At 47.7% G+C, this 21,674-nt stretch overlaps 1 protein-coding gene across 19 annotated transcripts in view; it reads right to left on the minus strand.

Annotated features, from left to right (window-relative positions):
- Positions 1-630: 630 nt before the first annotated feature.
- ATXN7L1 (ataxin 7 like 1) overlaps positions 631-21,674 on the minus strand; it is a 268,359-nt gene continuing 247,315 nt past the window's right edge. For 10 of the 19 annotated variants that reach the window (XM_023183053.1, XM_023183054.1, XM_023183051.1 and 7 more), the window contains 6 exons: positions 19,639-19,831; positions 15,783-15,904; positions 13,389-13,694; positions 9,480-10,428; positions 6,144-6,218; positions 631-3,494 (listed from right to left, as the gene is read on the minus strand). In XM_023183053.1, the coding sequence (XP_023038821.1) occupies positions 3,453-3,494; positions 6,144-6,218; positions 9,480-10,428; positions 13,389-13,694; positions 15,783-15,904; positions 19,639-19,831 (1,687 nt within the window). In that variant the 3' untranslated portion in view covers positions 631-3,452. Of the gene's footprint in view, positions 3,495-6,143; positions 6,219-8,310; positions 10,429-13,388; positions 13,695-15,782; positions 15,905-19,638; positions 19,832-21,674 lie in introns of all 19 variants that reach the window. The other 9 variants (XM_023183059.1, XM_023183067.1, XM_031936063.1 and 6 more) reach the window with 7 other exon arrangements.

Genomic DNA, 21,674 nt, shown 5'->3' on the forward strand with positions numbered 1-21,674 from the left:
GCTTACTGGAGAATATTTCCAGGCCTGGTGAGGAACCATGGCAGTATCAATAGATACATGTTTGTTCTTTCCTTTTAAAACTGTAAGCCATAGAATTTACTATTTACACCTACTTTAGACATTTATTCTGCTTACAATATCACAGGCATGGAATGAACTCTATCTGATAGTGCTAATACATAAAGGTGCGGGACGAAGAAGGAAAATACTTAGTGTTACAAAATATGGATTGTAGAAAAGAAACCCACTCCACAAGTGTGGCATTTGTTTAGAATGATTGGACATGCTTTCTTCAAAATTTTTCTGGAAAAGGTTCTAAAATTGGTAGTAGGAAAGGACAAATGAGCAGGTGCAAATTCTTGTCTGTGCAACAACAGTTATTTAATATACCCCATGACTGACCAGCTACGTAAAACCCACAGAGTTTTGTTAAAGTGCCATGGGCCGACAGCATAACAAAATATAAGGTGTAAATAGAAAATTTCTTTTTTTCCTTTTTTAAAACAAGAGTTCACTGAGAATCAGCAATAATAGAATATGCTGTATAAACTATTCTCTACAAAGATTGATCAGCGTTATTTACAATTGGTACATTGATACAAAAGAAGGCATACAAGTTATCCAAGTCGCTTTTTTTTTCCTTTTTTTCTTTTCTTTTTTTTTTTTTTATGGCTGACAGGTCTATGCATTGCGTTATGCTTAACAACCAGAGCTTTCGAGCCTCTATGGCTGGCGACAAGTCAGGAGATCTTCAGGCAAAGAGGGGTGTGTGCAGTCAAGGGGCTGGGAGAGAAGACTGAGTGGGTGTGCAGAACAGAAGGACCCAGAGGACATCACCCTAAAAATGTTTTATAGGCTGCTCCAGTTTAACTCCATTAAGACAAACCCAAAAAGAACCTTTTATTTGCATTCTGTTTTTCAAGCTGCAAGTTTTTAATACATCACTGTAAAGTAAACCTGCGGTTGGTTGCAAAGGAAGAATACCGTGGGCTTTCCCTTTTTGCCCAGTTTTCCAGAAACGTCCTCACCTTGGTCATAGCCAGTCTTTTGACAAAGTAAGCAGCATTCCATGAGGGGGTGGGGGGGGGGGGGGCTCTTTATTCCAGCTTCCGATTCAAGATGTAGAGAGCTACAATGTCTAAACCTATTGAATTGCTCCTTTAGTCCTTGAGACATTATTTCTCAGAAGCAGCCACTTAATCTCTCAACCTTTGTTTTCCCTCTTTGACTATAAGAGTTTATAAATCAGAGGGTTATTTTGTTGCGGAGATTTTGTTTTGTTTCTACTCCTGCAAGTTTTACAACTCAAAATAAATTATAAAAAACAACAGACCTCTGAAACCCAACAGGACAAAATTGTGCAAAAATAACAAAGATATGTACATACTTTTCAGTCTGAAGAAATGTACAATAAAAACATAATTCAAAGAACAGTTTAAAAATATAAACATTGCTTAAACTTTCCTAAGTTTCATATTGTTTCTGAAACTATTCTGGTCAGTTAGCTCTGTAATATAGTAAAACATAAATTATTACAAAATTAACACTATAAAAATTTACTTTAAGAATATCTTCTAAATTTTTCTTCAAAGGGTCTAACCTTGTTTATAATTTCTTAAACATTTATAAGTCTTAAAATCTGCCTTAACTTTTTTTTTTTAAAAAGAAAAAGTAACAATCGTCCCTTCACTTTGCAGTCTCTTTCCCCAAGACGTAAATAAACCAGCATATAAGTGCACTTTTAACACTGCAGAAATAAAAATCGTCATCCGAACTAATGTCCTGGTACTTAATATCAACTCCTGATTTTTAAAAAAATCATTTCATATGAAAAAATTTAGTAATCCTATAAGAAACACTCACTGTCAGTGCAATTCCATTGAGGCAAATCACTCCATTTGCCTCCCATCTTTGCAATTCCAATTGTGTGGTGAAACCTAACAGTGGTCTGATCTTTGGGTTGGGGGGATGGGAAAGAAAAGGAAAACTTCCGGTTGGGGATGAGGGTTCTGCCCAGCTGTGAAACTGGCATTCATTTCTGATTTAGGGATGAAGCAAAACCTCCCAGTATCTCTGCTATACATCGTATGCAAAGTTACATGATTAATAGCACAGAACACCTATTTTATGTTGTGAATTCCTTTCCTGATTATGATTCCCTACTAGAGCTGATGGTATTGCTGTTTTTTTCAAAAGTCCAGTGTAAATAGTTTTATGGCTGCAGGGGTCCAGCATGGCTCTTCCAGATGGCTGTTCTTCACTGAGCAGTGGCTGTCCTTACCATTCCTTCTTGGGGATGGCTGTCTCTAACACAGCAAAAGCTGATCCATGGGTGTGCTGATCCCACCAGGTCCCTGTGGCCCAGGGCATGGGGGTGGGTGGGAAATGCTATTATTTATTCTCACAAAAGGTTTGACACATACCCTTCTGCGGAAGCTCTCCCTGGAGGGCTCTTCCTAGCCCAGGAAGGCAGCCTAAGAACCTTTAGCAGCTGTGGTCACCGTGCCTCCTCATGGAGTGGCTTTCTGGGTTCTCATGACCTTTTTCCTGGGATTTCTCCCTTCTAGCTCACCCTGCTGTGGGCATTGGCACACTGATCCCTGGAAGGGATTCTGTAGATTCCTGACCAGCTCAGACCACCACAGTCCCCAGTTTTTTTTTAGGGGTCATCTCCTAGCCACCCTGCTCTGCTGGCTGCCACCTTCCCAAACCTGTTCTGGCCCCTGTGCCTGACTGGTTTATCCTTTCTGAGCTGCACAGCTGGAGAGTGGTATTAGGTAAACCACATGACTAAATGGCCACTGTTCTCAATCTTGCTTCTAGCATTTGGCGCTAGCCATGGTGGGCTGTGGAAACCAGATGAGGGAACCCCACCCACCCTCCAACTCTCCACTCTCAGCTGCTCCCCAGCAAAGTCCCCTCTTCCTGCAGGCAGTCCTGAGGGGATCCTACGAGAGCCAGGTCCTTTGAAGGCCAGTGAGGACCCAGAGAGTGGCAGATGTGGGGACGGAAGGGATCGGGTGGAGGGGACAGGAAGAAAAAGGGCTCTGCCTGTGCTGAAGTTCAAGAGCTTCAGAGCATGCCAACCTGAACCAACATTCTGCAATGTCTACTGTCATGGCAGGAGCAAAAGGTGGTACAGTAGCAGCATCAGGAGCTAGGGGAATGACCCCAGATTTGGAAGAATGTAAAAACATGGCAAATGAAAGAAAAGACAACGGAAACCAAACACTGGAACTGTTTTCTGTAAATCTCAAATTCACGTTCTTTTGCCTTTTTCTTTAAAACTAAAAATTGGTCAATTAAAAAAGAAGAAGAAAGGCCAGAGTCACAGGGAGTACACAGAAAACAGACTCTCCCTCCAGCCCACTCCCCTCCCTCCTCCTCCCCGTGGCCTCCTGGGATGGGATTAGGTGGCCTGGAATTGGTGTGGAAGTGGCTTCATAGTCTTATTATGGAAGAGTCCTTATCCTGCCGGTTCTGTTTGTGTTCTTCTAGGAAAGAAAAGAAAAACTTGTTTCAATACCATACAATTGAGATTACCCATGAGAATTCAAGGATGGAGCCTCAGTTTTCTCATCTATAATAGAGAGGACAATATCCCACCTCCCATATCTGGCAAAGGGCAGCTGAAATAGCAAATGAGATGATGGATCTAAAGGATCCAATAGCAAATGAGGTGATGGATCTATGCGTGTAAGGCAGTCACAGAGGTCCTCACTGTGGAGGAAAACACAAGGACGAATGCCGCGGACATTCCTGGGAGTCCTCTGTGGGACAGTGGACAGAATAATTGATGCCTTCATTTTTGTTCTCCATTAGTTTACCTTTTCCTACCTAACCTACAGAGGACACAGCAAATTATCTCAGGAAGGAGTCTAGTGTTGGGTTAAACATAGAGGCTTTGGAAAGAGAGATTTTGGGTTCAAGTTACTTGGCTTCTTAGTGTAGCCATCTTCATCTGTAATCATCTTGTCCCTCACAGTGTTGTGAAAAGGTTTAAATGTGTGTAGTGTGTGTAAAGGACATAGTACATAGCCCTCTCTCTGCAGGCAGAGAGCGCTAAACAAGTGGTGGCCATTATTGCGTTTGTCAGGGCTGATTGCCAGCGTTTTGGGTTCCCAGCAGGTGTACCGGAGCTATAGGCACATGCAAGCCGTGTTTGGTGAGGGCGCAAGAGGCCTCATCAACAGAGGCTGACGGTCTGAGTGTAAACGTGCCTCCCCAAGCCAGCACACATGATGAGCTGCCAGTGTTCTGGCACAAAAAGGGCTCAAAATGGTGAGGAGACCCTCCCTGGCCTGGGGATACAAAAACCATTTCCCCATAATCTTCATCCAAACTCTACCCAAAATGTGTGAGAAAATCCCAAAGGGCAAAACAGAGACACACACGTAGATATTTTTCTATTTGGTGTCTACAAAACATGCGGCACATCTAAGGCAACATAACAGCACAGTTATACACACATGCACACCCACACATCTTCCAATCATGTGTAAGGGGCAAAAGCCACCCCCAAATCCTTCCTTGTCTGCCCTAGACACATATGCACACACCCCATTGAGAAAATCATTTGTCACAGGCGTACACATCAACTACTCTTATACCTCAAGTTTATAAAAACTACTAAGTCTACCCTGAATACTGCTGCCATGAAACTGCATCCTGAATGGTGGCTGTAGTTCGCCAGAGGCTTTTGAGAGAGTGCTGATGGACAGACACCATGGGCAAGGCCTCCCCCCCTCTTAAAAAAAAATTTTTTTTTTTTTTTTTTTGAGATGAAGTCTCACTCTATTGCCCAGGCAGGAGTGCAATGGCGCGATCTCAGCTCACTGCAACCTCCGCCTCCCAGGTTCAAGCAATTCTCCTGCCTTAGCCTCCTGAGTAGCTGGGATTACAGGTGCGCACCACCACGCCCAGCTAATTTTGCATTTTTAGTAGAGATGGGGTTTCACCATGTGGGCAAGGCTAGTTTTGAACTCCTGGCCTCATGATCCGCCCGCCTCAGTCTCCCGAAGTGCTGGGATCACAGGCATAAGCCACCGTGCCTGGCCTAAAAAAATTTTTTTTTTTGAGATAGGATCTCCCTCTGTTGCCTAGGCTGGAGTGCAAGGTGCAATCACAGCTCACTGCAGCCTCAACCTCTCGGACTTAAGTGATTCTCCTGCCTCAGCTTCCTGAATAGCTGGGACTATAGGCATGTGCCACCACGCCTGGCTATTTAAATTTTTTGTAGAGATAGGGTCTCAAGCCTAAGCTGGTCTCAAACTACTGGGCTCAAACCATTCCCCTGCCTTGGCCTCCCAAAGTACTGGGATTATAGGTGTGAGGCACCACACCTGGCTGGCAAGTCCCTCCCACTTTTTTTTTTTTTCTTGAGATAGAGTCTCACTCTGTCACCCAGGCTGGAATGCAGTGGCGCAATCTTGGCTCACTTCAACCTCCACCTCCCTGGTTCAAGCAATTCTCCTGCCTCAGCCTCCCGAGTAGCTGGGACTACAGGCACGCACCACCACGCCTGGCTAATTTTTGTATTTTTTAGTAGAGACGGTGTTTCACTATATTGGCCAGGCTGGTCTCAAACTCCTGACCTCGTGATCCACCCATCTTAGCCTCCTAAAGTGTTGGGATTACAGGCATGAGCCGCCGCGCCCGGCCGCAAGTCCCTTTAAACCACATCATCTTCTTTAATTTTCACAACAGCCTTAGGAGGGAAGCATCAATTTTGCCTTTTAATGAATGAAAAAAAAAAAAAAAAAAACCGACTCAGAGAAGTAATGTGCCTAAGCTCGTACAGCTGGTAATAATAGCTAACACTTGTGGGTTTACTGTGTGCCAGGCATTTTCTAGAGGCTTTACATCAATAAGCTAATCCTCACAAAATCCATAGAAGGTAGGGGCCAGTATGATCCTCACTTTATAGATGGAGGAAATGGAAGCACAGAGAAGTTAGGTAACTTGCCCAAGGGCACACAGCTAACTAGAAGGCCTAGGTTTGGAAGCCAGATAGCCATGCTCTCAACTGGAGATGAGGTTTGAATCAGGGTCTGACCCCAATGCCCAAACTTTTTCCACTCTGCTGATGACCATATGAATTTTTGTCCCCCCACCCCCACCCCACCCCACCCCCAGCAACTTACCTGTCGGCTGTGTCCTGGGCTGGATATACTTGAAGGACTGGATTGTGACAAAGCTAGGCTGCTATTTTTCCCAACCTGAAAGACACCATTGAAGCCCCACTCAGACACACGAGCCAGCCTGGGAAGGGCCCGCCGATGCCACATGTTCTAGGGGAAAGAACGGCTGCACAACGCCTGCTTCATTCCCTCACATTGGCTTGGAACTGGTGTTTCCATCTTAAGTGGCAGAGAAAATGAAAATGTTGCAGAGGGTGCCTTGAGGGATGCCCTTTCCTTCCCAGAGTTAAAGTGGAATAGTGGGGACTCCTCATACTGCTCCCTAGATGGCTGGACCCCAACAGGGAGGGATGAGGATGAAGGCATCTGGTGGAGAAGCCTGGCCCCTCCTGGGAGCTTCACTCAGTAGAGGCCGGGCTTTTCTACCTGTGGCCAAAGGGTCACACAGCTCATCCACCTCTGACCCTCCATCCCAAACCCATCTTGTTTTCAGCCCAGACTCCCTCAACCTAGCTGCAGATAAAACACCTGGATCTTTTGCTGGGTCAGTTTTCCTGGCTAGGAGATGTAACGCACATGCGACTGTTCTTTAGGAAAATAGCACGATGGCGCTGGGCTTCTCCTTCGCATGGAGGGAGGACAGGAACGCTGTGCATATGGGTGTGGCCGCTGTGCCCTTCCCCTTCCTCTGGGACTGTCCTTCACACAATGGGCCTGGTCCTTGGGGAAGCTGATGCCAGGCACTAACCAGTCCCTGTCTAGTCTGCAAAGGCAGCTTGAACTTTCATCCTATAAACTGCTCCTCTTCTCCATTAACTTGCCTTTATGTAAAGACATTTGCCTTACATTATTTTATTTATTTATTTTTGAGACAGAGTCTTGCTCTGTCGCTCAGGCTAGAGTGCAGTGGCATGATCTTGGCTCATTGCAACCTCTGCCTCTGGGGTTCAAGCGATTCTCCTGCCTCAGCCTCCTGAGTAGCTGGGATTACAGGTGCGTGCCACCCTGCCCGGCTAATTTTTGTATTTTTAATAGAGACAAGGTTTCTCCATGTTGGCCAGGCTGGTCTCCAACTCCTGACCTTGGATAATCCACCCACCTCGGCCTCCCAAAATGCTGGGATTACAGGTGAGAACACTGCACCTGGCTACATTCACAGTCTTGATTTTCGTTCAGTTTAATAGCCCTGTGGTAACTTCTGGCCTTATACCAACCAGATACAATTAAATGGATCTCCAAATTGTTCCCAAAGTAAAGGTTTATCTTGGATTTCTCAATCTCATGCATTGACCCCTGATCTCCTAGCAGAATTAACACAGATCCCAAGGGCCTTTGCCTTTCCTTAATACTTGGAAATCACTGGTGATAAAGCCTTTTCTTAATGCCCTAGTGACAAGCACCGAGGTATCACCTGCATTAGAGAACCAATGCCGACCAGATCCAAGGCAGCCATTAAATGCATCCGTGTTTTTGAATTCCCTCCTGATGAGCACTTGGCTGCTCCTTTCACCGCCGCTTCTGGCTGACTCGGCATTTACTAAGCATTTCCTACAGTCCTGCAGACCAAAGAATCAACAGGGCCACATCTACTCAACACAGAGGGACTCTGTTAATGGCACAGAGGCTAAGAGGCCAGACTCCAGAGCCAAAATGCCTGGGTTTAAATCCTAGCCTAACTAGTGACTCACTGTGTGACTTTGGGTGCCTTGCTTAACCTTCCTGTGCCTTGGTTCACTCATCTGTAAAAGGCGAATAACAGCAAGTAATTATAAAATGAGTTAATACACCTGAAGTGCTTGGAACAGAGGCCATCACCTACGTGTTAGCTGCTGGGATTGTATCTAAAATGAGTGAGATACCACAGCTTTGCTGTCCAAGGTGTGGCCTGGGAGACTGTCAGAAATGCAGACTCCTAGGCCCCTGCCCAGGCCTGCTGACCGAGAATCAGAAGGTTCACTGGCCCCCCGGAATTATTCGTGTACACGTTCAAGCTTGAGAGGCCTTGGCTCTGTCCTCCATCCTGGGCCCTGGTGGTGACACCCACCAGCAGTTTAGCCTCCGGGGAGAGCCCTGTGGGTACCGGCCCGCCTCCCTCACACCCCTGGCCGTGGGGAGTCAGAACAGTGCCCTCGGCTTGAGCGAGAGGACCTGTGTCTCCCCCTCCTCTCACCTTGGCCTCGGTTTGCAGCTTGTCTGGCCCTTGGGTTCCAAACTTGCTGTTTCTCATGTGTTTGTGATTTGTGACTCCCTCTCAGGCTGTGCTCTTCGTGAGGTTATAACAAGTCTCATAAGTGGTGACAAAAAACATTAAAATATCTCTTGACAACTGCCTCCCATTGCTTCAAAGTCCTCAACCCTAGGTGGGGTTGGGCTTGGCGTTTGGTTCCCTTGATTCTGTGTAACGGTCTCTGGATACACTGCCCTGATAGGTCCGGGCTCCCGGGCGGGTTGCCTGGCCCTCTCGTCAGACCTGGCTCCACAGAGAATCTGAGGCTGGGCCCTTCCCCACGTCTGCTCCCTTATCTATATGCCCAACTGGCCCCAGAGGCTAGGGTCGGGGTGGAGGTGGGGGTGGGCTTTCCTAAGTAGCCCCTCCAACCGGAGGAGAAGGACTAGACTCAGGGATGAGAACAGAGCTCAAGGGAAAGAAACATGTATCCTTCTCAGACCACGCCACACTCTCTCAGCCTCCTCACCATACACACTCCTATCTGTACCATGGCATTGAACACTTCTTTGCCAGCTGGTGGCAGTTGCAGTTTTCCTTTAGGAAGGAAAGAGTTCTATCAGGAGGAGGTGGGGGTCGAGGCAGCCTAGGAAAGTGGGAAGGACAGTCACCTGGGAGCCGGGCACAGGTGCTCCCACTCCCAGGTGGGACCCCGGGTCAGCATTTAACCTGCCTGGGCCTCAAGCTCTTCCTAAGGGGGTTCCAACAGATCAGATCAAACTTCTGAGCAACAGAACTCTTTACTGACAATGTCCTCAGAACCTCAAAAGATAAAACTGACCGATGTGGAGTGGGGAACTCAGAATCTCTCTGTGTCTCAGTTTACTCATCTGTGAAGTGATAACTGCACCCACTGCACTGGGGTGTCATGAGGATTCAGTGAGGTAATAACCGTAAAGTGCCGAAAACAGCGCCGAGCACATAGTGAGTGTGGTATCAAGTACTTGTTCAATAAAGGGCTCTCAAAGCAGAGGGTGAAACTGCCTTCGGGGAAAACAAGAAAAGGAGTCAAGCTTGTGTTACCTGTCGGAGCCGCCCGGCTAAGCAGGGGCACTGCCCAGCTCCCCCTGCCCCCCCAGAGCCGGTGAAGGCGGTGCCAGGAGGTCCCTTACCTGCCGAGAGGAGGTGCTGTTAACGGGATCGGGCACCGGTGCGAGAAGGCTGGGCGGGTTCTTTTTGTGAACGCTATTCATACCAGGCATTTTAGTGATTTTACAGGCTTTGCTACTAGAACTCGAGTTCTTACGCTTTTTTCCTTCTGATTTGTCAAAAGAGAGGGGCAGAGAAGACACAGCATTGTGTGAGGCCAGAGAGAGGTCCCCTGTGTGGAGCGCAAGGGAGGGCACAGAGAGGGGACAGGAGTCACTGCTGCCTCCCACCGCGCCCACCTGTCTCACTATGTCCGCGGGGCCGCCGGGCAGCGAGGTCCGTCCTGAGGGCTCCAGTTTGGCACTGAGTGGGCTCACCCCATTGTTTGAGTTGTGCACAGACAGATTGTTATAGGGAGGGGCCGCCTGATAGGAGTTCAAAGCAGAACTGGCATTCAAAACACAGTTCTTTTTGTGAGGCCCTGACAGTGGAGACGAGAGGGATGTCTGCAAGGATGAGGAGGAGGAGGAGGAGGAAGGCGAAGACTGTGGCTTCCTCTTTTTGTTACTTGGAGACTCGTCGCTACGGGTGGACAGGTCTTTGACTTTTGAGGATTTGCTGGTTTTGGTTTTGGATGGCTTGTGGGATGGGGAAGGGATGACGGCTGGTATCGGGGACACAGCGGATGGGGCCTTGAAGGTTGAGTCCATGATGCTGAGGGTTGCGGCCACATGAGGGAAAGCTGTGGTGTGGGACATGAGGGCGCTCGGGTCCGGCGATGTCACGAAAGCTGCGTTTGAGAGCATGGCTGATGTCATTATGTAAGAAGAGGTGAGCCTCGAGCTGATGGGAGCTGAAGGAAGATACACAGCACTGGGGTTGCTGAAAGGCTGCAAAACGGATGCTGGAACGGGGTTGGTGATGTGGGCTGCTGGCGAGGGCAGGGGGCTATCTGCCGCAGGAGGGATCTTCCTAAACATGAGAGAAGAGTGAAAGAGAATCAGTGAGACACCGGGTTGGCAGTGCTTAGGAGGCTCGATGACGTTTGAGCATCAGGGCTCCAGAGGACACCCCGGCAGAACCACACTATGGAGAATGGAGCCTTGAAGGATGGGAGAATCTGAAGCATGGCCCCTCCTTATGGCACCCCCCCCATTGCAACATCCAGCAACCTAATTTTCATCACACTCAGCCTTTCAGATCCTTTTCTCCAGGCTTGGCTACTGGAGAAGGCCTGATTTTGGTTCTTGAATAAAAGGTCAATGTTATTTAGAATAGAAATTTCCCCAGTATTCTCTCTCAACCACTGCCACCCCTCCTCCCCCGCAACTCTCTTTTTTTTTGGCAGCGATGAAGGTGGTTTTTAATGAGAAGTGATCATTTCACATGTAGGTCCTGGTTGCAAGTAAGAAATGTGAGGACAGGGCTTTGCTACCTGGACACAGGGGCCAGAGCTTCCCCGCTCCCCCCACTCCAGCTTCTGCCCAGGGACTCTTGGGGCTTTCCCCACCCTGCTCTGGGCTGGAGGCAGTTGGGGAATGGCCCTCTCCAAGGCCAGCATCTCCTGCCTTTGCTGTCTGCAGCCTCTGGTTCCCTCCACAGACAGCCATTTCCACACTGACTCGTGGCTGCTGGCTCCTGGTGGCTGGGCCGTGGACGGTTAGGGGTTTGGGAATGGTGAGACGGCAAGTTGCCCATTCCCAGGACTAGCTTTGTTTTTTCCTATTCAGCCCACTCTACCTTAGCTCTTGCTCAGAGGAGTTGTCTGGGGTGTGGCTTTAGCAGGTCTTCCTGTTCTGTGTTAGGAAAAGGTGAGTGTGGGGACCCTCATGTGTCCAGAGAAGGAGATCAGGGATTTCTAGTGTGTTCTGAAGAAAAATGTAGGATGTGGACAGGAGGAGAAAATCAGGAAGGGAGGGGAAACCCACTGTTTTCTTCTTTGGTCTTCTTGGAGCTTGGGGGGGAACCTCAGAGCAAACTCCCTGGAGCCAAGGCCAGCACTAGGCTGTGGCTTACTCTTGGGGCCTCCCTGCAAACTCCATCTTTTGATTTGCGCTGGGAGTGACACCTCCTTCCATTCTACAGCCTGGGATGCTGCTGCTGCTACTCTGGGGACCGGGAGGAGGCACAGCGGCCACAGGGACATTTGTTCTTGATTTTGCAGGAAAGCACGTGGTCCTCGGGAGCCAGGTAAATGTGTTCAAGCTGGTTCTTTCCCATTTCTCACCTTGCTCCCTCTCCCGGTTTCCCTGGGAAATCATTTTCACTGTAGCTGGGGTTCACTAGTGATTAGGAACTAGCTTTCCTTCTTTGAAAGCAGCACATGAAGATGAACAGGCCCAGAGCCTGTGCCCCAGTGGGTGAGAACACATGCAAGACAGGGCCTCACACCGTCCTTTCTCTTCTTTGGAGGCCACTCTCCCAGCTGTAGCGTCAGGACCAGGTGCCAGGGAACTCTGGGAAGAGGCACTGCTGAGAGATAAATGTCTCTCTAGCATTCCTCTCTGAAGATTCTGCTTTTGGCCTGCACTTTGGTGGAGCCTGTGACATCCATCTTTAGGGCAGAATCCCGAGGAATCCTTGTCCTTGAAAACGTCAGACCAAACGGATCAAATATAAGAGAAGAATGTTGCCAGACTCACAATGGCCACGATGGCGTTGAGAGTTTACATTCTCTCAAGCCTAAAGAAGGTAAGAGATCCTTTCGGCGCTCAGCAAGGTGCCCCATAAATACTTGTTGCAATGAATGAATGAGTGAATGAATGGATGGATGAATGGGTAGGTGGATGGGTGAGCAGGTGGATTCTCAGCAGCACCATAACCATATGGTCAGGGACTATGCATGGTGGGCAAGGACTCCCATATGATCAGATTGGAAATGTCTACACACATCCTTAGAACTGTCTGGCCCCACACAACCCCTTCCTAACAGGGGCAGGGAACATTTCTTAGAGGGGGAGACCCCTCCCAACTTTCTGGGTGCTTTTGTTGCCTTGCTGTGGTACTACAGGCAACCCACTCCATCTTTCCTTGACTCGTTTGCTTACCCACTAAAGTATAGATAGAAATACATGTGGGCAGAGGTTTGGCAGTTACTTGTAATAAAAAGGTATTTACAAATACCAGATGGCTCATTGAGAGAGGATTCCAATCAATGAATTTGAATGGGATCCATTTTTTTTTTTTAGACGGAGTCTTGCTCTGTTCCCCAGGCTGGAGTGCAGCAGCGCAGTCTCAGCTCACTGCAAGCTCCGCCTCCTGGGTTCATGCCATTCTGCTGCCTCAGCCTCCCGAGTAGCTGGGACTACAGGCGCCCACCATCAGGCCCGGCTAACTTTTTTATGTTTTTACTAGACACGGGTTTTCACCGTGTTAGCCAGGATGGTCTCGATCTCCTAACCTCGTGATCCACCTGCCTCGGCCTCCCAAAGTGCTGGGATTACAGGCGTGAGCCACCGCACCCAGCCTGAATGGGATCCATTTTTAATGTCTCAATTTATAATTTTCCAATTAACTAGTATAAATTCACGCTTCAACTTGTGCTGACTAGCAGAGTTGAAGTCCTAAATCTTACCTGGCTGACACTCAGGATTGGGATGGGTGCTCTTTTTAGGCACACTTTCTATCCCTTTCTTGCCTCACTAATCACAAGGGGATAGTAGGGCAGGAAGGAAGATAGGGCAGGGGAGAAACAGGGTGAGGGGCATGTGGCAGCTCCCTGTCCCCAGAGTCCCTTCCCCGCCGAGGCTAAACAGCTTATGTGTTTTTCTAGGTGGTAAATGGCAGTGGATTTCAGCTTTGCTGGGCTGTGTCGTGGTGTAAGCTTTGCACACTGGCCCAGGGAAGTCCCACACTAAAGCCCACAGATGCAAATAAATTACTGACAGTGCCCAACCTCCCCTGCCAGGTGGCATGGAGGTCCAGATGCTGACCTGGCTGAAAGAGAATACTGTGTTGGCGGCTCCTGATGCAGAGTTAAATGCTTGTTAAAGAAAAAAGAGTCTTGGCCGTTCCTTTTCTTCCTAATGTCTTCCACGCCCCCATCGGCTGCCATCCCTCCAGGTTCGGGCCCGCCGGGGCCTGGGGTTTGGGCAGCAAGGTTGAGAGGGTAGCGGGGTGCTACGCTCTCCAGAGTTGACACCCAGGCAGCCCCAATGTTGCTCAGTGACAGCAGATTGGTTAGGCAAGTCCTGAACAGGGGGGAGGGACCTGATGCCCTGTGGCTCGGGTTTCTGTGCCTGAGGAGGAAAGGAATATGGAGCTTGAGCTGACAGGACACCAGGGAGTGAAATACAGACCAACACATTCCTTCCACGTGTCCGGGATTGACACTTCCATAACACAGGGAGCAAAGAGCTGCGAGGATCACCAGGGCTGGCCGCCATCGTGGGGAACAAGCACAGAGGCTCAATCACCAAGTAACTGAGAGCACGGTCACCCCACGTGCAGCACCAATTTGTTGCTGTTTGGAATGGACACAAGTAAATATCAAGGGTGCCCTTTAGACACACTGGGCAGTCACTTAAATGGGAAGAAATGATAAGCTTCTCTTGTGGCCCTTACCTACCTCACAGTAAATGTTAACATTTAGTACTAAGTCTGCCATGAGAGCTCAATTCAGACACAAATGGGGCTCACTTCTCCTAGAAGTCCAGGTCTGGAAGCTCTTTAGGCTTCCAGAAAGGGGCCTAAGGTGTCATAGCTGCCTGGGGGAGAGGAGGAAACCTGGGAAAGGGGCAAATTTTGACTTCTGTTCCCTCCCATTTCTTAGGAATCCCTTCCTTGACTCTACTGGGCCTCAGTGGGCAGGTGGGGGCCCTCAGCTGTTGTCCCTCCTGGACTGTCTAGGCCCAGATTTACGTGATCTGTGACTCAAATGGATGATGATATCTTGAGAGCTCACCTTTGTAGAAGTGGGGGATGGGGATACCCAGTGGGCCAGCCTTATATTATCAAGTGGTCAAAATGGTAGCCACTTATGTGCTGTGGTTTGAGAGGGTCTAGGCCTATTATTTCTTCCCAATAGCATTCTTCCAGATTAAGGCTTCTTTCCTATTTATGAATCCCCTATTAAAATGTAAGTACACTGGAAAGTGGATAGTAAAGAAACTTAAGAGAAAGGGAACATAAGTTGGAGTTTAGGGTAGAGAAGTACAAGTAGAGGTGGGCAGGGGGTCCTAAGGAGATGGGAAGGGCCAAAGACAAACTTAACCAACTTCACAGCATTGCTCAGGATCTGCCCTGTTGGCAAATGTACAGATGTTTTCACAGGACAGCAAACAACTAGAAATTGGTTCACAACCATAACAAAATCTTTAGTTTTTTTTTTTTTTTTTTTTGAGACGGAGTCTCCCTCTGTCACCCAGGGTGGAGTGCAGTGGTACGATCTCGGCTCACCGCGAACTCTGCCTTTGGGTTCAAGTGATTCTCCTGTCTTAGCCTCCTGAGGAGCTGGGATTACAGGTGTGCGCCACCACACCCAGCTAATTTTTGTATTTTTGGTAAAGATGGGGTTTCACTATGTTGGCCAGGCTGGTCTTGAACTCCTGATCTCAGGTGATCCGCCCACCTCAGCCTCCCAAAGTGCTGGGATTACAGGCGTGAACCACCGTGCCTGGCTGAAATCTTTAGTTTTGATATTGTAGCATTAACATTACAAACAGAAGCATCTTCTTTTTTTTTTTTTTTTTTTTAAGAGACAGAGGGTCTCACTCCATTGCCCAGGCAGAGTGCAGTGGCACAATCATAGCTTACTGTGACCTTGAACTCTTGGGCTGAAGCGATCCTCCCACTCCAGGCCTTTCAAGTAGCTAGGATCACAAGTGTGCGTCACTACACCCAGCTAATTGTTAAAAATTATTTTTTGTAGAGATGGGGTCTTGCTATGTTGCCCAGGCTGGTCTCGAGCTCCTGGCCTCAAGCAATCCTCCTGCTTCGGCCTCCCAAGCGCTGGGATTACAGGCGTGAATCACTGCACTCAGCCAGAAGCATGTTCTTAATATCCTTAGATTCTCTAGGAGCAATAAAAAGGCCCTTTAACATAGGTAAACAAACAACATATTATCTAATATCCTTCTCATTTAGAGGATTACCAACACAAAAATGGTCTCCAAAAAAGACAAAGCATGTAACATATCATTTGTGCTTCTCAAAACCTTCAGGTAAACCATTAAGAAGAGCTGGTATTTAAGAATTAATCAAACATCCTGACTTCAGAATCATTTTGTTCTATGAAAAGTCAGCCACTGACATTTATTTGGAAAGTTAGGGTTCAGGTAACTGTGGGGCAGCTTGGATCTTATATTGCACAAAAGCTGCTCACTTACTTCCACATCTGTGAATTCAGGTGTTTTTCTACCATGGAGTTTAGTGCGAATCGAAAACGATCCCATCTTCTATCAAAAACATAGTACCCTCGTCCCATGAGGCGACTCCCAAATGAGCAAAACTGTGAGGAAAAAAAAATTTTAATTTTGATTACAGGTTAATAAGCTAATATAAACTATACAGAGAAAAATAACATTTGCATAAAAACACACAGGGGCACAATTTCACTCAAAATAAAGAAGCAAACCGTATGAAGCCAAAAATATTTCTGCAGTTCTGTAGTTTGAGCTCTGGATTTTCTGCAGAACCTCACACTGCAACTCAACAATAGCTACATTCGATTTTCTGTGGCACAGAGGGGGCTACGTTTTCTACTCCTGGGATTGAGCCAGCATTTTTTGGTTAAGAAACAAATAACACCAGGCACAGTGGCTCATGCCTGTAATCCCAGCACTTTGGGAGGCTGAAGTGGGCAGATCACTTGAGGTCAGGAGTTTGAGACCAGTCTGGCCAACATGGTGAAGCCCCGTTTCTACTAAAAATACAAAAATTAGCCAGGCGTGGTGGCGGCGCCTGGGATCCCAGCTCTTAGGGAGGCTGAGGCAGGAGAATTGCTTGAACCCAGGAGGTGGAGGTCGCAGTGAGCTGAGATTGTGCCACTGCACTCCAGCCTGGGTGACAGACTGAGACTGTGTCTCAAAAAAAAAAGAAAAAAAGAAACAACCAGCACCCAGGGTGACTTTTCAGGACCATCTGTCCTATTATCAGCCACATTTTCTCAAGGAACTTGGTGGTTCCCTGCTTCTCATGATAGTAATGGGAACTGCTTGTGCTAGTGTCCCAGGTCCCACCTTTCCTATCTGATGTCAACAGAGCCACTTTGCTTCCAGCCAGGCTAAATGCCTTCCTTTCCCAGTCTCGACCCCATTTCTGCCTCCAATCAGTCTTTGTAGGCTGTCCTGGGACACAGCACCACCTTGAAGCTTTTGCTCCTGCTGTTCCTTCTCCCTGTTGTCTCCTTCTTCTTTTGTCAATCCCAATTCCCCACTCTCTCTCCCGGCTCCCTTATCAAGACTCTCCTTTCCAATGGCTCTCATCTGAATGATCTTCCCAGTATGAATTCCCATGGCACATCCATTGCCTGCTTTATTCCATTTTGCCTTGGACTCATGACATGGCTGTTTTACGTTATACACAGGATGCCTACATACCTGATTCGACTATCAGTGTATAGACAGGAGAGCCCATTCTCTTCCTTCTCCTTAGTATGAGGAGAGTAGGCATTTGGGCTAACAAATAGATTGGGGAGACAGGGATCCACAAAATGTTTAAAGCACACTATCCCTCTTAAAATATGTGGATGAAATATCGGCATTCAGATGTTTAATAAACATTTGATTATGATGTTAGGACAACCGGAAGGCTCTCAGACAGAAATGCAAGAAGCAGCCTCAGAGAAGGTGACATTTGGCTGGTTTAGGGCTCAGGCGAGTCTGCAAATGACTCTATAACTCAAAAGCAGCTCTCCCCCTTCCTCCAGGCCTCCCAGCAGCTCCCTGGCCTCTCTCCCAGACACAGGGCTGGATTGGCACTCATTCCACAAACCCGTCCTGGAACCAGACTTTGGAACAGTTCTCAGGAGGAAATGTAAGACCTTCCCTTTGTTCTGTTTCTACTGGTGCTTTGGGGGTTTTCGCATTAAAATCTTGTCACCCATCAAATCTGGTACTGCTGACGAAGAACACTTTTCTGCACCTTCATGTTAAGTGCTTACTGACCAAGCAAGAAAACATACAAAGGGAATTTTCCAACATAGAAGCTGGTCCCTGGCAGCATGTGGGAGCTCTTCCAGGTCTAGGCATCATTTCTTCCCCCATCCCAATTGCTAAAGATGCACCGAGCAAGCATTCATTACAAACAATGATTTAATGTATCAACTGGCCATGAGAGAAGGGACAAAGCAAAGACACAAATCCGTGGCCTTTCCATTTAAATCAGCAAAACATTAAGGGCACACAGCTGCGCCACATCCCGAGTTTAGCTAATCCACTGTAGCCTGGCAGGTTGTCATCTGGACAAATGTCTTGATGTGCTCCAGAGTCTGGCCTTTTGGCAGAGCCTCGTATTTCTTTCAGACTCAGGAGCTGGAGGCACCGTTTTGTCTTTGCTACCTGTGTATCTGATTCCGTACAGATGTGAGGCTAGGCCCTGAGAAGTTCCAGTTCCTGGCTGGCATGTTACGCCTCCAGCAGAGCTGTAGATCCTCACTGCGTGGGCCACTGTGGCAGACCCTACTGGTTGCCAACCTTACCAACTACCACCCACTCCCACCTCTGTCTTTTCCTTGCAAACAGAACCACACTTTTATTTTGATATCTGACACAGAGCAGTAATCAAGCGGGTGTCCTCCCAGAACCTTGGGATAAATCATGGCTGGTTCCTCCCGCGTCACTGCAACCCCTTCCTTCTCTGCTGCCAATTTATCTAGGGATGGGCATGTGACCCATTTCTGGTAGATATGAGGGGAAGTCTGCTGGGGTTTTCATAGGAAGATTTTCTTTCCTAACATAAGGCAGCATCTTGGAAGAAGACCCCTTTTCTGTTTGTCCTTTCCAACCTGAGTAGCACACCACTGGGTGAGGATGAAATGTCAGAGCTGCAGCTGATGGACTGGGACCATGCGTGAAAGGTAGAGGGAGTTGTAGAGATTGTCCCTCAGCTCCATGACATCGTGGAGAAGCTGAACCAAGCTTGGGAGTACCTGCCTCTACACTCCCTGCTATGTGATATAATTAAATGACCTTAGCGCTTGTGCCAGATGAGTTGAATGTTCTACTTCTGGCAGTCAAAGGCATCCTTAATCGTCCCTGACTATTTTCTGTACTAATCAAGAGGGAAAGTCTCAGGCTGATGGTGAGCCACAGGTAAGCATCATCCCAAGGAAAGAAAGTGAACTTGGCCTTCATTCATGACACGGAGAGGAGGGAAGAGGGATTCACTTAATCTTGATGCGGGCCAGGATGGACTTCACTTACACAGTCTAGAGAAAGAGCTGATCCTGCAGGACTCAGGCTGGCACCAGAGGAAACCACCACGAGGTCCCATGTTCTAGGCCCCTGCATTTGGCTCTGCAATGGCAGCACCAGGCAGTCCCTTTTCAAGTGCTCGTACGCAAACAATAAACAAGCCTCCAGCAGATGCCTCCTGTTTCCCACCTTAGTTTCCAAGACCTTCTGAACTGTCAGCGTGCACTCATTCAAGGAAGGGGAAAGAAAGTGCCCTTTTTACTAATCAGCAATCATGGTGACCTGAAATGCTTCTTCTTTCCTTCAACACACACACACACGCTCAGTTCTGGTGCCATATGGTCACACAACAGTAATACTTAGAACCAACAGGGGAGAATACCAACAAGGGCTGACCCCTGACATGCTGCTAAGACAGACGGTTCCCAGAGCAGGTGAGCCGAGCTAACCCTGGACATCAGAGGCTCCGTTTTTAGATGGACAAGGCCAAAGGATCAGCTCCTGAGTGCACTTATAGAAACACGATTTCTCAAGCATGCTTGCTTCAAGGTGGGCCGTAAATACTCAGGATTATCCATTCTTCCCCCTTTTTTTCTTTTTAGTAGTATGTGGAAGTACTTGGGATTATAATCAGCTGGGGGCCCATTCCTTTCCTTTTGTAATGTTCAAGGGTATTTCTAAGGCAATCGTTAAAACTCATGGTAAGTCTTTTTGTAAAACACTGCACAGGCAGCCTTGCCTTAGGAAGGATCATGCCTTTGGTATGATCACCTAAGTGTCTGCAAAGCACAGGCAAAGAACGCACAGTAAGGAACAGAAGGAGGCTTACTGCAAGAGGTCTGGGATGGTGCGTGGAGAACTGACAGTCTAGCTTCTCGGATTCGTCGGCTCCGTCCATCTCCCCTTCATCACTGGACAGTCGGCTGGCGAGGTCACCTCCAACCGGTGGGAGTGGGGGCTCTGGAGTGTGGCCGCTATGATTCGAAGACGCGCTGCTGCTTATGCTATTTGCAGATGGTGGTCTAAGGGCAAGAGGGGAGAACAAAGAAAATAAACCAAATAAACCTTTTCTGAGGTGACAAGATCCACCTAGTTTAATGGTGCTCAGGAAACAGCCTGTTAATGGCCAGGTGCCATGGCTCACACCTGTAATCCTGGCACTTTGGGAGGCTGAGGCGGGCAGATGACGAGGTCAGGAGATTGAGACCATCCTCGCCAACATGGTGAAACCCCGTCTCTACTAAAATACAAAAAACTAGCCAGGTGTGGTGGCGCATGCCTGTAGTCCCAGTTACTCAGGAGGCTGAGGCAGGGGAATCGCTTGAACCCAGGAGGCGGAGGTTGCAGTGAGCCGAGATTGTGCCACTGCACTCCAGCCTGGGTGACAGAGCAAGACTCCATCTCAAAAAAAAAAAAACAAAAAAAAAAAACAAAAACGGCTTGATTAGCCTCGCCAGTACCTCAGGGAGGGCACGTCGGTGGTGATTTTGCATAAGGGAAAACTATCAAGGCTGAAGGGTTTGCAGTGACCAGCTCTCTCCAGTGACCCAGTCAAGTTCTGCGCCAGCTGCTGTCCCTGGGGCAGATGACAGGAATGATGGGAAAGCCCAACAGTGTAAGTGGAACGTCAGATATGGGAATGTGACAAAGTGAATTGAACCTACACCAGTCTTCTATGAATTCAGTTACAAGTATTCACCGATTCGTGACAACGTGAATTGAACTTACACCAGTCTTCTATGAATTCAGTTACAAGTATTCACCGATTCGTGACAAAGTGAATTGAACCTACACCAGTCTTCTATGCATTCAGTTACAAGTATTCACCGATTCGTGACAAAGTGAATTGAACCTACACCACTCTTCTATGAATTCAGTTACAAGTATTCACCCATTTGCAGGTAAGTAAGCTGTACTTGCCATACAATTGCTTTCCTTTGAAAGTGGAAACTGACAGGAAGATCAACCAGGTAAACAAGATCAGGGCAATCACCAAAAATATCAGTAAGGAAGAAACACAGTCCTATGCATATGTTCTTTGATACAAAGCTATGATTTTAGGAAACTGTTGTTATACTGGCATGAAAAAAAGTTTTGTCCTGGTGATGGGCCCCTCATTGGTACCTTACTCTGCACCCATGCCTCTCACTTAATATTGAGCTGTGTGTAGTTTAATTGTATTTTCTAAGGATGAGTGTTTCAATTTACATTTTTTATTTATTTACGAGACATTCTCAGTCTGTCACCCAGGCTGCAGTACAGTGGTGTGATCTCTGCTCACTGCAACCTCCATCTCCCAGGTTCAAGTGATTCTCCTGCCTCAGCCTCCCAAGTAGCTGGGATTACAGGTGCCTGCCACCATGCCCGGCTAATTTTTGTATTTTTAGTGGAGACAGGGTTTCACCATGTTGGCCAGGCTGGTTTGCACTTCTGACCTCGGGCGATCTGCCCACCTCAGCCTCCCAAAGTGCTGCAATTACAGGCGTGAGCCACTGCGCACGGCTTCAATTTACTTTTTGACAAGCCCTTTTATGCACTGTGGGGCATGATTGGCTCACAGTAGGTGCTAAAGAGAAATTTTTTTTCAGTGAACGAATGAATGAATTCCATGTGTGTATAAAACAACCCAACAGATGTCATCTTAATTATGGTTAAGCTTACAAAAAGCAATGTCACAATAAGAGGTAGAATTACCTGCTTCTTAGGCAGTAAAAAACAAAACAACACAAGGCAAAACCAAAATCAAACACATCCACATTAGCAGAAGAGTTAGATGAGGAATAGTCACAGTTAACTGTTACTAGCTTTTACGACTTCTCCACTTCCATCAGGTGATTGAGCAGGGAGAGGTGACAAAGATAGGGA

Source organism: Piliocolobus tephrosceles, chromosome 8 (assembly GCF_002776525.5).
Source record: "Piliocolobus tephrosceles isolate RC106 chromosome 8, ASM277652v3, whole genome shotgun sequence".
Classification (NCBI taxonomy): domain Eukaryota; kingdom Metazoa; phylum Chordata; class Mammalia; order Primates; family Cercopithecidae; genus Piliocolobus; species Piliocolobus tephrosceles.